Source organism: Rousettus aegyptiacus, unplaced genomic scaffold, assembly GCF_014176215.1.
Source record: "Rousettus aegyptiacus isolate mRouAeg1 unplaced genomic scaffold, mRouAeg1.p scaffold_m13_p_16, whole genome shotgun sequence".
NCBI lineage: Eukaryota > Metazoa > Chordata > Mammalia > Chiroptera > Pteropodidae > Rousettus > Rousettus aegyptiacus.
In genome coordinates, this window is record NW_023416291.1 from 41,129,012 (window position 1) to 41,144,823 (window position 15,812).

Below are 15,812 nucleotides of genomic sequence, written 5' to 3' on the forward strand. Positions count from 1 at the left end.
CCGGAGTGGGGAAAGCTGAGTATAGAAGTTAACGGGTCCCAGACGCTCGAGGGTTGACACAACGACACTCCAGGAACCTCAGAGTAAGGTCTTTCCTCCCAAAAGGGGTGTTTAATTTTTGGAGCTCAAAAATCCCAGAAGGAAGTGACCTTCCAGGAACTGTGACAGCAAGAAGCAGATGACCCCCCACTGCATGAGCTGCCCAACTGGTGGAGTAGGGTGTCGGAGAGACAACCATGGGCTAACTCTGATGCTTCTCCACCCCTAAGACTGCCCCATGGACACCTCAGAGCTACCCCATGAACCACCCCTGCCACCCAGTCATCTCCCCTCCCCCAAAATGTCCCTTCCCCCAAACTTGCTGCCTTGTGGCCCCCTCAGAATTGGTCAGGTCAGGGAAGCCAAGCCGGAACTGGACCAGTCCAGGTTGTGGCCTAAGAGACATGGTAAGAGGGACTCAGGGTAGACTCAACGCAGACAGAACAAGGCCCCGCTCCCTTCCTAAACCTAGTCCGGCTCCAGAGACCCTCCTTCCTCACTGGAGTTTCTCTACTGTCGCTCCCCAAGGCCTTTCCCTGAGCCCCGCTCTCTACCCCGCAGCTACGCCACCTCCCCAGGCCCTGACTCCTCGGTGCCCCCTCCTTACCAGCCGACTTTCTGAGACCTCAGGCCAGCAGAGCTCCGAAGCTCAGACTCAAGAGCACAGCAACTACCAGGAAGCTTCTGGCGTTCCTGGAGCTGGTGGAGCCATTTTTCTCGTCGGACGCGTGCTCTTTCCTGGGGTGGAGATGGGGACGATTCGGGCAGCTGCTGGGCCTGGCTCCCCGAGCGCTGCGCCCGTCGCCCCTCAGAATCTCCTCTCCTCTCCTACCAGGTAGCTGGGGAGGAGAGTGGGTAGCTGCCACCCACGCTTGGGTGACACGAAAGACAAAACAGAGACCCAAACTTTGTCCCCAGAGCAATGGGAATTTTCCGAGGGGAGTGGGTTCAGTGGTTTGGGGAGGGATGAAGGGGGAGAAGTCCTGACCTTAGCTGTTCCAGTTCCGCCATCATGTTCTCCAGTTCCTGTTTCAAATTTCCGTTCTCTCCTAAGGCGGGACAGAATCAGGGGCTATGGCACCGTGGCTCGCCCCTCGCCTGGCCCCACTCTTGGATAGGACCTCGTGGCTAGTCCTGTCCTCACCCGGGCCCACCTTGGAAACCTAGGGTGCTTTCTCCTCACCTCCACTGGATTCCGGCCCCATTCCTCCTGATCCCATCCCTGGGCCCTCCTCCCCCTCCTCCCTTGTGTTTTTCTCACCTTGAAGCTTTTGTGCTAGTTCCCGTTGCTTTTGGCTCTCATCCTTCTCCATCTCCAGGGAAGACTTCAGAGTCCCCTGGGAGGTAAAGGGGGTGGGACACTTGAAATGGGTTCTGTCCCTTGTGGAGTTAGCTGCTACCCCTGTGCCCTGGACCTCCTCCCTAGGCCCTGGGGTCGGAGGGGTTCAGGTCCAAACCCCTTTCAGGGTTCTCTCCAACTGTCTCTCCATCTCAGTCTCCCATCTTGAAGAATGGCCATAATCTCCCACCCTCCCAGGACCACCAATAATGGTGTGAGCCTTGAAATGGGAGTTTCAAGGCCTCCCACATGGGAATTTGGAGGCTCCCCATGCCCATACCCTAGGAGAAGTTTTCAAATCCCCTGGGCTATTACCCAAGAAGATTTAGAAGTCTCTGCAAACCCAGAACACAGGGAAATTTCCGAACCCAAATTAGATGTCCAGGAGGAGTTTTAAGGACCCCCTCATCAAGGTCCAAGTAAAAGTTTTAGTCTCTTAGGGATGCAGTAGAAGTATCAGAGCTCCTGCCTTCTTCATGGTCTGGTGAGGTCCCCATCCCAACTCCCAGAGGAGATTTCTGCTGCCCTGGACCAACACTCTAGAGTTGGAGATTCGTCTACATTCTAGTGGGGATACTGAGGACCCTGATTTGGGTGCTCTGGGGAGCTCTAAGGCCACACCCCCACATCAGCACTCCAGAGAGAGTTTAGAGGTCCCAAAACCCTGATGGGAAATTCAAGCTCCAGATATAGGTGCCCAGGAAAAGTTTCAGGGTTTATCTCCATCTCCACCTAGATCCTGTGGGCCCCCCAAGTATCTAGTCTTTGTCCCCCCTTTTCCCCCAACTCCCAAGCACAGGGCCCTCTTTAGGAGTGGCAGCAGCTTACCACAGTCTGGTTGCACAAGTAAGCCTGGGCCTCGGCCACCACTAAGCTTTCCTGGGCCTGGGTCAGCTGGAGCTCCAGGAGGCGGGTTTTATTTAGACACTTCTGCTCTGCTAGGAGGCCATCCTTGCAGGCCTTGCTGTTGGCCTTGATGGCGAAGACAATCAGGGCCACAAGCAGACTCAGCACCAACGCCAGGACCGGCAGGATCCACAGCCATTTCAGCATCTTTCGGTTCCTCAGCACTACCTTCTCTGAGTGGTCATCCATGGGCACAGGAAAATAGTGATACAAAGCGGGTGCCATCCAGATCTGCACTGAGATAGATATATGGAGCTTGAGGAGGAGTCAGGGGAAGGAGCTAGCACTTACTACAAGTTAGGGCTGGCCCCATTCCCTCCTCATTAGCATAGGAGCCATCCTGACCAATGACAAGCTCTGAGAGAATCTCTTGACGTGAAGTTTCCTGAAGGGGGCATTTGCAGGAAGAGGGCAGTGAAGCTTTCAGTTTCAGTTTCCCAGAGTAGAGCTGTGTAGTTTCTGCCAAGTTAAGGTCTTAGCCTTTCTGGGCTGGGTGCTGCCAGGAGAATTCCTTTGGGAGGGGAGATGCCTGGGACGATCCAGCACAAGTCCCTGCCCTTCTCCTGTGTTCCTGAGGGTGGCAATTGCAGTTACTGAACACCTAGAGCATGACAGCCTTGTGTTCCTCTGTACTGCGATCTGAAGAGGCAGAGGCTGTCACTGGTCCAGTCCTCAGCTGGGAAGACTGAGGCTGAGAGGTAAGTGGTAGACTACGGACCTACAGGGCCTGGGTCTGACCTAAGAGGCTGGGTTTTGTGTTCAGAGGTCTCCATGGCGATGCAGCAGGGGTTCACTAAGTATCCCTGCCATAGTGGAGCAAACCATAGGGAGCCATTGAGGGTATTAGAGGAGGGACTGGAGGCTGCTCAATCTCAGAGTCCCTGGATGGGCCCATGTGACCTAGGCTGCAGTTCACCATTTGGCCATCAGGGGCTGCACCAGCCAACAGACAGGGTCACTGAGGCATCTGTCCTCTACCTACAGCAGAAACAGCCTCCTTCTTCTAGAATCTGCTGCCTCTGCCATCCCAAGAGGCCAAGTAAACCCTTGGAACCTCAGTTTCCTCATCTGTAAAGTGGGGCAATAACAAGAGCAGCCTCATGAGGAGGGTCAATGAGGAGTTGAGAGTAAAACACATTGCATTCAGTAGGAGTTCAGTGGATAAGCAGGCAGGGCCTATGGCTCAGGGGAGGAGGAGAGGTGGAAAACACAGAAATATGGCCACAGAGCAAGGAGCACATTTTGAGGAAAGATAATTGGGACATGCCTAGGGGCGTATCCTGGGAGAAGCCCCAAAAGAGGGCTGGACCCTAGAGGGAGGTTGGAGGGGACTCAGGCCACATTGACCTCCTCTCCATGTGGCCAAGGGAGCAGTGCAGGCTTCCTGCTGCTGGCTGATTGAGACCCAGATTCTGTTAGGTGGGCCATTTTAGTGTTTGTGGGTGGCTGGGTCAAGGCCTGGGGTCCAGGACTCCTAGAAGGCCTGGAAAAGCACTCCCAGGGCCCCAAGTTGGACATCCCTCTACCTGGACACTCCCCCATAAAGCCTCTCAGCAGCCAAATGACAAGGGAGGGAGGACTATCTTGCTGAAGAAGTCTGGGAGAGCTTACGTGTCCCGTAAGCTGGGGCCTCCCTTCCTGACCAGAACCCCGGATGCAAGGACACAACCCTGGGTAAAGCCGACTTATGCAACCTGCACTGTGCTGGCCTTCAAATTGTAGGGTCACCTTGGGGCCACAATTGTGGGTCAGAGGCCAAGGCTGTATGTGAGCAGCGCTGCCTCCCTGTGGGACTCTAGGCAAGCAAATTCTTCTTGCCCTCAGTTTCCATAGCTGTAAAATGGGGATGATAATAACAGAACCTTTTGGTGCTCCCCTAAATTTTGCAACCAAAGCGAATGCCATACTTCCCTCACTCTAGTCTCAGCTGTGCAAACAGAAACTTTGTGAGTTTTCCCTCTAAAACAGTTGTATCACAATTCTGGGTTTAGCTTAGATTGAGGTCGGACTGCTTTCGGCAAAGCCTGATTGGAAGGCTAAGAGGTGGAATCCCTGGGAAAGTGATGATTGTGAAGAGGAGGGTGTTGTGATCGTTGATGATGGAATGTATGCAGCATCTGTGCCGCCGGACCCCTTAATACCAAGGAAAGCGAGAGGTGGAAAAATACATTTTCCTCCCACATTTCTAAGTTCTTCTGGCTAGACTACTAATCAAATTAGTACAAGACAAACAGGTGAAAATAACCAGCATTATTACTCACGATACACAGGGGTGCCATAAGAATATGATACCCCAGGACAGATCAGCAATTGAGGCTCAGATGCCACTGGGATAAGGAGAAGGGTGGGGGGGTGCGTTGTGGTTTGAGACTTCAAAGGGAAGGAAGGCAATTCAAGTGGACATGTAAAAGTAAATGTTTGGTGAACAAATATTTGCTGGGCCGTCTTTAGCAATGAAACTTTGATCAAAAGGGCCTTGCTCGCTTCTTCCCTATCACACCTAGTTTATTAAACTATTGTTATCTGCCATGATCTCTCTCTTCCAGGAGCAGGTCCTCTTCTAAATTCCTTTTAGGCAGTTAGTTGTTAGGTTTTTCTCAAGTCTTTTGTTTCTTGAGAATAACCAGCTTAAAATAGTATCTCCTAAGATATAGTTTGGGAGTGGCAAAGTCTGCTCCTGTCAATAGTAACGGCACCCCAGCCAGTGGGGCAGCTCCCAATTCAGGAAACATTCCTGAGGAGAGGATATATTCAAGCTGAGCTTGTTGATATAGCGGCCAACTTCTGGCAAAAGGCCTGGGGAAGTATCCAGGAATCGTTACTGTGGCTGTGGGATGTATGGGGTTGATGGCCTTTCTCTGACCAGCAGGAGGCAGAGAAAATGAGCAATGTCACCAGTCACCTTGACCCCTGGCAGTGCCTGCATGGCGCTCATGGGGTTCAAGGTCTTCACTCTCTCAAAGATGGCATTATTTTATTCTGCAGGAAGGCTTACCCGAATGTGGGGGACCTCCCTGGGCATGTGGGACCCTGGAAATCTATAGAGGGAGAACAACGAATTCATAGGGAGCTGGGAATGAAACAGGCTATCTATGCCCCTGTCTCTGAAGGCCCTAATTGGGCCACATTCACTGCAGGAATGAAAGCCAAGATACTCCAGTCCAATCTCAGCACCTGGTAAGGGATATGAATATCCATGCTGAGCCCAGTTGTGGGACAAAACATTTATGATTTTGAGCAATCTGTTGTTGATCTGGGGCGAAGCCCCAAGACAGAGAGGGAGCTCTAGAAGTCAAAAGGATATCCCAATGGGCTGTAAAGGAATTGGTAACAGTAACCAGGAAGCAAATGTGGTTTGACCTCCTTGCTGTCGGGACCGCACCTGAAAAGATAAACCAACAACACAATCCTGTGTCAGTCAGCCTGTAGAAGCCTTAAAGCCTGAGCAACAGTTCAGACCTGCCCCACTTTCCTACCATCCCTGATGCCCTGCCTGCTCCCATCCTATACAGGATGGATGCCTTCTATACCCCGGGTATAGGATGACGGCCAAGATCACTTCCAGGGGGAGAGTCATTCAGAGTGAATAGAGCTCACTATTCACTAGTCCACAAGAAATAAACCAAGATGACGGCTCTTGGAGCTCAGTGTAGTTTAATATATGGTGACCATCAGAAGTTTCCTGGCCCGCTCAGCAAGTGGTTATGGCCAAGAAGATCCCTTTGACACTGCAAATTGGGCGTTCTCCTCCCTGAGAACATGAAGTTATTTTATTACCCATCTTTCCCCCTCTACCCCCATTTAGCAACCATTAGGTTGTTTTCTACTCCTGGTGTTTGTTTCTCCTTTGTTTTAATTATTAACTTTTAAAAAAGATTCTGCAAATAAGTGAAATCGTGTGGTATTTGTCTTTCTCTGTCTGACTTATTTCACTTAACATAATGCCCTCCAGGTCCATCCATGTTGTGGCAAATGTCAGGATTTCGCATATACATATATTTTATAGCTGAGTTGCACAGCACATTTTCTTTACCCATTCATCCATCAGTGGACACCTAGGTTGCTTCCATATCTTGGCTATTGTAAGTAATGCTGCAATGAACATGGGAGTGCAGATAACTTTTCAAATTAGTGTTTTTTTTTCTTCAGATAAATACTCAGAAGTGGGATTGACGAATCGTATGGTAGCTCTATTTTTTATTTTTCATTTTTAGGAAGCTCCACACTGTTTTTCATAGTAGCTGCACTGAAAATATGAGGTTTTCATATCTCCAACACCAGAGAACATTGATATCCTTCAAGGTCAAACTCTGTAAGCCTACCCGACTTCTCTACAGGTGAATTCTGCCTTCAGTTAGAATGATAAAACCATTGCTCAGGGGAAATGCCAACTGGGAACCAGTAAGTCTACCACCTCTGCAAAGAGTGGTAACTGTCAAATAGTATAAAATGTCTTGGGGGAAGGGCATAAGGAAATAAAAGAAACTATGTGAGGACTGCCTGAGTGGGTATTGTACACCCTGCCCGTAGTGCTTTTACCAGCCTGGTATGCTGAGGGGAAAAAACCAGATGGCCCATGGCAGATGACTGTGAACTACCAAAAATTGAACGAGGTGGTGTCCTCCCATCTATTGCCACTATCTTAGATTCCTTGTTCACAGTCCTAGGAGTGTACCAGCTTGTATTAGACTTAGCAAATACTTTTTTAAGTGTATCCCTAGCCGATGAGTCACAAGATCAATTTGCCTTCACATGGGAGGCACATTAACAGACCTTTCAAGTGCTTCTCCAGGGCTACCTGCACAGCTCCACAAGATGTCATGAGACGGTAGCCTGAGACCCGTCCCTGTTCTCCTTCCCCACATCAGTAAAATTGGCCCACTATATTGATGAGATAATGCTGATATTGAAGACTTGCTTTTGGTGCAGGACACTCTGCAGACTTTGCTGAAGCATCTGCAAGTGAGAGGGTGCGTGGTGAACCCACAGAAAATTCAAAGCCCAGGCACTGCCGTAAATTTTCTGGAAGTCACATGGTTGGGTAAGGTGCCCATTGTCCCAGAGTCTGTAATTGACAAGGTACAGGCTTATCCAACCCCTAAGAATGTGTAAGAGATGCGTGTCTTTGTAGGAATTTTGGGGTTTTAGAAGACTTTTATTTCCCACCTGGCACAGTGCCTCTGCCCCTTATACTGCCAGATTTAAAAAAAAAAAAAAAGACATGTGAGACTAGGGATCAGAGCAGCAAGCTGCTTTTGAGAAGAAAAAAAAATACTGGTGAAGCAGATTGGAACTCTGGGCATCTCTCAAGCAGGGCTACCACTTGAGTTAGATGTGTCTGTGACTCGGAAAGATAAAATTTGTGTGCTGTGGCACAGACAACAGAAGGAGGGAGTGCTCGTAGGATTTTGGTCCTAGGCCTGGAAAGGGGCAGAAAGCTGATATACCCCATAGAGCATCGGCTCCTAGCAGTGTACGTGACATTCCTGTAGGTGGAGCCCCTCACAAAGGAACAGCATTTTGTGGTAAGGGCAGGTTGAAAACACGGTTTTCCTTGGGCACAGGAAGAGTCCCTCCCCTTGGCATTAAAAAGTTGCCAGTCTCCCTTTCCTCAAGGCCAGGTGGCCACGTTCTGTTTCCCACTGGTATGGTCATTTGGCTGCCGTGTCTGTTCCCTCCATTGGCCTGGAGGATATTATAGCACACACAGAAACCCTTAGTTCATTCACCCAACAAGCCTTAAACGATAGCCGACAAAGCCTGTCTTTACTGAATACTGAAATATCTCTAATGAGCAAAGCTATCCTCCAAAATAGGATGGCTTTGGACATTATTACTGCCTCGCAAGGAGGCACCTCTGCCATTATTTGAGCAGAGTGTTGTGTGTTTATATCTGATGAGTCTGCTAATACATGATTGTTATTAAATCGCATGAGGACACGAGTGAATAAAAGTTCTGAGTGATCCAATCCCCAGCTTAGGCGACTTAATGAATCAGTGATTCAGATAATGGGGCTCTTGGTTGAAGAAGTATTTTTGGAATCATCTTAATCCATGTTTTCTCTTGCTTGTGCCTATATTCTTGCTATTGTATCTGCCTCCATAGCTGCCAAACAAGCCACCTCCATGCTACTGAAACTCCTTGTTGACCACTCAGGGCACATAGAAGAAGGAGAATGTGGAAGATTATAAGAGATGGTCACAAGAGGTGCAGTGTTAGAGGAGGTCATAAAGAGGATGTGATTGCCAGTTAATCTTGGAGGTGGACCAGGGCGATCAGAGGCTCCTTCCCCTTTTCTGTCCTTGGAATGTACATTCTGCCAATTTTTTTCACACTAGGAGCCACTTCAAAGTACAACCTTGAGGGTAATGCATTGTTGAGCCCACGTGGGTGGTATATGTGACTCAGCCCAGTTAAAGCTTCTATATAAAGTTTTAAAATTCTGGTAGGTGGTGTGAGATGTACTTGTCTTGTGGTGCCCAAGACAAGCCTCGTCTGTTAAGTTTCCATTCTTATTAAACTGCCACTTACCAATCTGGAGTGGTCTGCCTCTTTCTTCTATCTCTTTTTGCCCTTTGTTTATGGTGCCCAGTTTCAGATTTCACCCTGGGATTCCTGAGGTTGCCAGCCAACATTTCTCCTAAGCCGTGAGACCAATGGGAACCCCTGGGATGTTCGTGTCTGTATCTCATTATTAGGTCATCTTTTCTGGGATTTTTCCTTTGGGCACTGAGATTTGAATTTCATGTAATTTTCACATGTCACTAAATATTCTCCTTCTTTGATCCCAATCATTTACAAATATAACATTTCTAACTTACAGGTCAGACAAAAAAGAGGGAGCAGGCCAACCCATGATATTGTAGAAATTTGGAAAATATAGAAGAGTAGATAATATCATGTTCCCTAGTTTTCCATATTTCCCCTCCGAAGGGTGTACAAGCATGTTTCCATATTAAATACTCTTATATCTCATTTTAAAATATTAATTGTATCTGAACAAGTCCTTAAGTTATATCAAGATTTCATGGCTTATGGAGGTCCGTAATTTTCTTTATTTAAACTAATCGCTGTGTAACCCATGAAAGTTTCCTTTGATATGACTTTCCGGAACGAGATTTGTGGGTTTTTCATATTTTTCAAATTTCTGAGGAACCCCGGAACCGGGCTCCACAGGACACGCTGATAACGCAAGGAATTCTGGGGAACGTAGTTCTGTTTTGCAGCGAGCCGGTACCCTGGTTCTGAGAAGCTACGTTTCCGGCGGAAATTGCTGGACATCAGAAGGACGGGAGTAAGATTTCCGCAAACGTCTCTGCTTCCAGACCAACCTGGGTGACGCACGAAGGGCGTGGCTCCGCATCCCCACACGATTGGCCAGCGGCTTTCCAGGCATGCGCAAACGGCACTTAATGGGCCCCGCCCTCGCAAAGCTATCTGGGAGTTGTAGTTCGAACTCCTGTCCGAACTCGGTCGTCTGACAGGCGTTTCAGAAATCCAAGGCGTTTCACCTACTTTGGCGCTTGGCTCGGACTATGGATTCCGGGCACGACGCAGCTCCCTTGGCTGGCCTGGCCTGGTCGTCAGCCTCGGCGGCTCCGCCGCGGGGATTCAGTGCGGTGAGCGGCATCGAGGGGGCGGGGATTGAATGGGGACAGGGGCTGCTGCGGCAGGGCAGGAGCCTGGCTCTGACTCGCGCCCCGCTGTAGATATCTTGTACCGTGGAGGGAGCGCCCGCCAGCTTCGGCAAGAGCTTCGCACAGAAATCTGGCTACTTCCTGTGTCTCAGTACCTTGGGCAATCTGGAGGTAAGGAGCGCCCATCTCCGGGATCCCCAGGGTCCGCCCACTCCCCTGTTCATTCGCCGGGCCCTATGCCAGGCGCGCCGTCCCCGCCGCTGAGTGACTCTCCCTGTATTCCCCACCCCACTCCCCCAGAATCCGCAGGAGAACGTGGTGGCTGATATCCAGATCCTGGTAGACAAGAGCCCCCTCCCGCCGGGCTTCTCCCCGGTCTGCGACCCCTTGGACTCCAGTGAGGCCCGCGTCGAAAGCTGGGGGCGGAGGGCGCGTTTGAGTCCCTGCATGGAGGATCTGGAAGGGGGGTGGAGGGACAACAGGCGCGCGATTTCTGAGTCTCGGCCGCTCCCTCAATGCACTGGGTGATGACAGGGTTCGCTGAGAACTCAGAGAGAGCCCTTTTCTAGGGCGGAGTGATGGACCCTGCCCTGCGTAAAAATGTGCAATTGACAGTCTGTACTAGAGTAACAATTGCGACCTGTTTTATTGTTGTTACTGCTACGTCCTCTGAACCACGCGTAGTTCTCTTTTTTCATTTCTAGGCTTTTGCACACCCCGATTCCTCTGATTGAAGCATCCTTTCCCTACTCTTTGGATTAGCTAATACTTTAGCTAATACTCCACACTCTTCCCCTTCTGTTCACTGTACTCTCGGTGCTGTGTTCGCGGCGCCCACGGCATTGCTTTCTAATCACCCAGCTCTCCCCGCCTCCCACGGTGTCTTGTCATTTATATTTGATTTTTACGGTAGATTTATTGATAGTGGAGTTAGCAAACTTTTTCTGTAAAGGGCTAGTTAGTAAATATTTTAGTTTTGTAGGCCAGGTGGTGTCTGTTGCATATTCTTTGTTTTTTTTTTCCCCTCCATAATCCTTTAAAAATCTAAAAGCCAATTCTTAGCTTGTAAGCCCTACAAAAATGGACATTGGGTGGGATTTGGCTCATAGGCACCCAGTTCTGTTTGATTCCACAGTTATCCACTCTCGCTGTGGTACACACGGTCACCCAGTGAATGCTCCTCCATGTCACCAAAGATGAGCCTGTCCCAATGACTCCTAAAGGCTTCATGGAGTCCCCTTGGCTGTACCGTTTATGATTTAACCACCACACTAACACCATCCAGGTGATTGCGTTAAACAGCACCTTGGCCAGTGTCGTCTCGGAGCCATCTTTGGTTCCCTTCCCTGCTTTTTCTTTTTCTCACTCCCCTGCCCCCTCACTCCCAGAGGCCTCCATGTCCAAGAAGAAGCGCATGTGTGTGAAGTTGGTGCCCCTGGGTGCCGCGGACACAGCTGTGTTTGACATTCGGCTGAGTGGGAAGACCAAGACTGTGCCTGGATACCTACGAGTAGGGTAGGATTGTCCCCTGCCTCTGGCCTCCTTCTTTGCCCTATGCTTCCACATATACACCTCTGACCCTTAGGGACTCCTCTGAGGCCTCCCGTTTCTTCTGCCACCTCTCCGTGCCTCAGTTTCCATATCTTAAAACAGGATCATAGGGCCAGCATGAGAAATAAATGAATTGATATGTCTGAAGTGCACACTACAGCCATGGGACCCGGAAGTTGCTTAGGATGTGGGCTGAGATGCCGAAAGGAAAATTCCCCAAAAGGCAGGGTCGCTCAGAGGTCCGGGTTCTTTCCTTCTCCTTTTCTCATCCCTGGCTGCACCAGAACTCCTCCTCTCCTCCCTCTTCTAGGGATATGGGTGGCTTTGCCATTTGGTGCAAGAAGGCAAAGGCCCCCCGGCCAGTACCCAAGCCCCGAGCTCTCAGCCGGGATATGCAGGGCCTCTCCCTGGACCCACCCAGCAAACCCAGGTGAGTCCTGGGCTTGGGGATGGAGGTGGTAATGGGGGTCAGTCTTGACCTGGGTTGTCCGGTCCCCACCAGCAAGGGTGGCCTCCCGGAGCGGACGCTGTCAAGACTGGGCTCGCGGGCTTCCACCCTGCGGAGAAGTGACTCCATATATGAGGCCTCCAACCTCTATGGCATCTCAGGTGAGTGCAGAGTGAGAAACTGAGGCACAAGGGTAGGGTGAGACTGGCTGAAATTTATACAGCCTGGAAGAGGCAGGGCTAAGACTGGAACCAGGCTTGATTCCACCCCCATTTTATAAAAACTGGGCAGGGGGAAGGGAGCTTTCCAGGATGGCCTCTGGGATGGATGGGCAGAGGCCAGGCTCCAAGCCTCCTGCCCCTCAGCTCCTTACCCTCTGCACCATGCTTTCCTCAGCCATGGATGGGGTTCCCTTCACGCTGCATCCCCGTTTCGAGGGCAAGAGCTGTGGCCCCCTGGTGAGTCTGGGTCCTGGGGAGCCTGGGTCTGGCCTCGCCCATCACCTTTCCAGTGCTGGAGTGCAGTGAGCGTCATCCATTCACTTAGCTCCCTAGCACAGAGGCCCACATTCCTGTGTTAGGGGAGGCTGGAAGCCAGTGGGGGTGGGGGACGGAGGGTCTCTGTCCGGAATGGAGGAGTCAGGTAGGGTAGCTGAATGCTGGTGGGTAGAGGTGTGGCAGGAAGAGGGAGGAGATATGCAGGCAAATACTGAGGGGCGCCCCCCTTGAAGATAAGGAAATGTGGGTTCCAAGTGGGGGTCTAGACCCAAAACTAATCTGCCCCTTCCCACAGGCCTTCTCTGCCTTTGCTGATCTTACTATCAAGTCGCTGGCGGACATCGAGGAGGAGGTGGGTGCAGGGGTGGGGAGGGGGTCCTGTGACCACCGCCACACTACCCCAGTCTCTCCCAGCCTCACCCCACCTCTCCAAGGCTAGAGGTTGCTCAGTCCCTAAGTGACCCCCCCATTTCTTGGGCACCCTCCATAGCCTCCCTCACTGTGCATTCTCCCCTCCCCCAGTACAACTACGGCTTCGTGGTGGAGAAAACAGCGGCCGCACGCCTGCCTCCCAGTGTGTCATAGTCGCTTGCCAGCCCCAGGGAAGAGCCCCTTGCCTGACACACCCTGGACCGGCAGCTGTCCACCCCACCTCATGTCGGGGACCTTGGTGGCACAAGGCATTCTGGACTGTCAGCTATGTGGAGCTGCTGCCCCTGAACGAGGGGATGGACCTGGCTGCTCGGTGATGGGGTCTCCTGTCCTGAGCCCTGCAGGGCAGGGGTTGGGGGCTGGACGGAAACCAGTGCCTTGAAGTTATTTGTGTCAAAACTCAGAGTGGCATCCTCCTGGCAATAAATGCTGCGCTGTCTGCTGTCCAGAGTCCTGTTCCTGGCCCTGGGTCCTCTGTGGCTCCTGGTCTTTACCTTGCACATGGATCACTAGCTGGGCCGGCAAGTGGGTGAAATCCTGCAGGAGAGGTGGTCCTGTTGCCACTTCCATTCTACAGAATGGGAAACAGGCTCAGTGAAGCCCTGATCCAGGATTCTAGATCACGGAGAAGACAGGTCCTGCCCCTCTATTCTTGTGCATAACGGTAATAGTAGTAACAGCTACCGTTTATTACAGGGACCATGTCCCAAGCACCTGTGGTATGGTCTCTCACTCAGTCCTCCTACGGCCCCATGGGGAACCCCTGCTTTGTCACTATTTTACGGATAGGGAAACTGAGGCAGGGGGCGGCTAAGATCAGAGCCTGCCCTCGACCAGCAGGCTTTCCTCCTCTGCGTTCCTTTTCTTCCTCTGTGCTGTGGATACAGACGGTCGACGCTTATTCACAGTAGTTATGTTTTATAAAGTCGTTGTGAAAACTGAATCGAATTCCTTGGGAAAACGGGTAGGTTCCCATGAGTCTGGTCACATTTTTGTCAAGTGATCAATACATAACTTTGTTTTGTGTGTTTTGGGACACTTTGTTTGTTATACATGCTGCTGATCTGTTAACATTGAACTCACTGCCACAGCATTAACTCAGGCCTGACCAAAGCTCATCTCACAGGCATTTTCTCTGGAAGGGACATCACAGCCTTCTTGAGCTTAGGGACACCAGACAGCACTTCAGCACTATGCTCTGGGGCCTTTTAAAACAGCAAAATACCAAGGAAAAGTACAAAAACTTGAAAAACATGCCACTAAATAGACTACGAAAGGCTGCGTTTACAGGGACGAGAAGGCAGAGCATCACCTTGTTCTACCTCAGCTGGGAACCTGCGCTTGCTGTGACTCAAAATTTTCCCTGCTCTGTGCGTGTCCTCCAATGACCATGGAAGTACCAGGAGTCTTGATTTTGTCAAGTAGGAGAACTTATAAATAGCAGAACCTGTGAATCATGAGGGTCAACTGTATTTGTGAAATTAACTGCCCCAGGCCGGGGCTGTCCTGCCACGTGTGTGCTTCGACCTTCTCTGGTCTCCCCCATGTCCCTGTAGCATCAGGGGGACCAAGGTTCTGCTGCCATTAGGAACATACCCAGATCTCTGGCTCAGAAAGCCTAAGACTTATTTCTTATCCATATCATGGGCCCACGGAGAGGTGACAGCAGACTGCTGGTCATAGTTGTCCGGAAACACACTTGAGAGAGTGGCCACCATCTCACCCTGACAGCAGGGACAGACTCGGAAAGGTCTTGCACTGTCAGTTAAACCCCCAGGCCGTGAGTATCTTGTCCAAGTTCTGTTCATGGCTCATTGGCCAGAATGGGGCCCACGGGGTCTGGAAGAGACAGGCCTCCAACCTGGGCCCTTGTGGGGTCTGAGGGGCAGACTTCCCTGCGCAGGTGTCTGAGGGAAGCGGGTTCCTTTGTGATCTGAGGGAGGAGGCAAGCCTCTGCTCTGGGAATCTGACTGGGGAGGCAGATGTCCTGGAGCGGGTGGGGGATCATGCAAAAGATACCCCCTCCCCCACACACTCAGCTGCCTTGGGAAAACTAGGCCTCTGGTGCTATCTCCCTCATCTACCCCTCTGGGCACAGCCGGCCTCTGCCAGGTTCCACTCAGGCTGCTCTGGCGCCAGCCTGGGAATCCAACGCGGCAGGGAAGCAAAGGCCGTTTGTTTTCCCTGGTCACCTCAGCCACCCCGAAACCAGCCCTGGATCACTTTCCAGGGCATCTATGTATGACTGGGGCTCTCGGGGGACCTAACTGGACCAGGCATCATCGTATGACTAAAATCCCAACCCTCTGAGCCCTGCTGGGACGCGACCCTCACAGCTTCCAGAAGGGGCTAGGGCCACAACAACCCTAACAGTCCCAGGCTGAGCTGACCTCGGTCTCAGGATACAGAGGAGGGAGCCGAAGCCTTAGTTTTCCTTTCTTTTGCTTACTCCTGGGTGCTGAGAGCCAGGCATCTCAAAGACCTAGGTATGAGAGGGATATTTCTAGAGAGATGTGGTCTCAGCTCGATTGCTTACTACCTAGTGCCCCTGAGCAGTGATTTAACATCTCTGTACTTTCAGAACATTTTATCGCCCCAAAAGGAGACCCCATCATTCCCCGATCCCTGCCCCCCAGCCCCTGGTAACTGCCAATCTGCTTTCTGTCTCTTGTGACCTTTTGTGTGTAGCTTTTCACTCAGTGTGATGGTTTCAATGTTCATCCACATCCGTGGTGTGTGTCAGAGCTTCTTTCCTTTTTATGGCTGAGTCATATTCTATTGTGTGGATGGACCACATTTTAATCATCCGTTTATCAGTTGGTGGACACAGGTTTTTGGCGATTGTGACTAGTGCTGCTGTGAACATTACATGTATAAGGATTTGTTTGAATATCTGTTTTCAATTCTTTTAGGCTTCCCGAATTTTGTATCTCCACCCTAGTCCTGGCCCTCGGGAGGAGCC

The 15,812-nt window shown here is 51.0% G+C and overlaps 2 protein-coding genes across 8 annotated transcripts; one reads left to right on the forward strand and one right to left on the reverse strand.

The window, feature by feature from the left end:
• Window positions 1-84: 84 nt before the first annotated feature.
• BST2 (bone marrow stromal cell antigen 2) lies at window positions 85-2,573 on the reverse strand. Its single transcript, XM_016157800.2, has 5 exons — window positions 2,207-2,573; window positions 1,301-1,376; window positions 1,028-1,088; window positions 647-777; window positions 85-434 (listed from the first exon to the last, which is right to left on the reverse strand). Exons 1-4 carry the CDS (start codon window positions 2,507-2,509, stop codon window positions 666-668), a joined length of 552 nt encoding a protein of 183 aa, XP_016013286.2. The 5' UTR covers window positions 2,510-2,573; the 3' UTR covers window positions 85-434; window positions 647-665.
• Window positions 2,574-2,723: 150 nt separating this feature from the next.
• MVB12A (multivesicular body subunit 12A) lies at window positions 2,724-13,296 on the forward strand. 7 transcript variants are annotated; one of them, XM_016157792.2, is made up of 11 exons: window positions 2,724-2,982; window positions 6,499-6,621; window positions 9,499-9,904; window positions 9,995-10,093; window positions 10,223-10,319; window positions 11,311-11,437; window positions 11,784-11,903; window positions 11,976-12,082; window positions 12,318-12,379; window positions 12,714-12,770; window positions 12,941-13,296. In XM_016157792.2, the coding sequence occupies exons 3-11, from the start codon at window positions 9,821-9,823 to the stop codon at window positions 13,001-13,003; spliced, it is 816 nt and encodes a 271-aa protein (XP_016013278.2). In that variant the 5' UTR covers window positions 2,724-2,982; window positions 6,499-6,621; window positions 9,499-9,820; the 3' UTR covers window positions 13,004-13,296. The 7 variants fall into 7 exon arrangements, with proteins under 7 accessions (XP_016013278.2, XP_016013281.2, XP_016013284.2 ...); XM_016157795.2 differs by having other exon boundaries at window positions 9,512-9,904; XM_016157798.2 differs by having other exon boundaries at window positions 9,611-9,904.
• Window positions 13,297-15,812: the final 2,516 nt, after the last annotated feature.

Bases quoted from the DNA above. Each gene is read 5' to 3' on its own strand.
- MVB12A (XM_016157792.2), top strand. From the start codon at position 9,821: ATGGATTCCGGGCACGACGCAGCTCCCTTGGCTGGCCTGGCCTGGTCG. The intron at 10,320-11,310 runs GTGAGGCCCGCG...CCTCACTCCCAG, and splicing joins CTGCGACCCCTTGGACTCCA to AGGCCTCCATGTCCAAGAAG. The intron at 12,380-12,713 runs GTGAGTCTGGGT...CCCTTCCCACAG, and splicing joins GCAAGAGCTGTGGCCCCCTG to GCCTTCTCTGCCTTTGCTGA.
- BST2 (XM_016157800.2), bottom strand. From the start codon at position 2,509: ATGGCACCCGCTTTGTATCACTATTTTCCTGTGCCCATGGATGACCAC. The intron at 1,377-2,206 runs GTAAGCTGCTGC...TTTACCTCCCAG, and splicing joins ACTTGTGCAACCAGACTGTG to GGGACTCTGAAGTCTTCCCT. The intron at 1,089-1,300 runs GTGAGAAAAACA...GTCCCGCCTTAG, and splicing joins ACTAGCACAAAAGCTTCAAG to GAGAGAACGGAAATTTGAAA.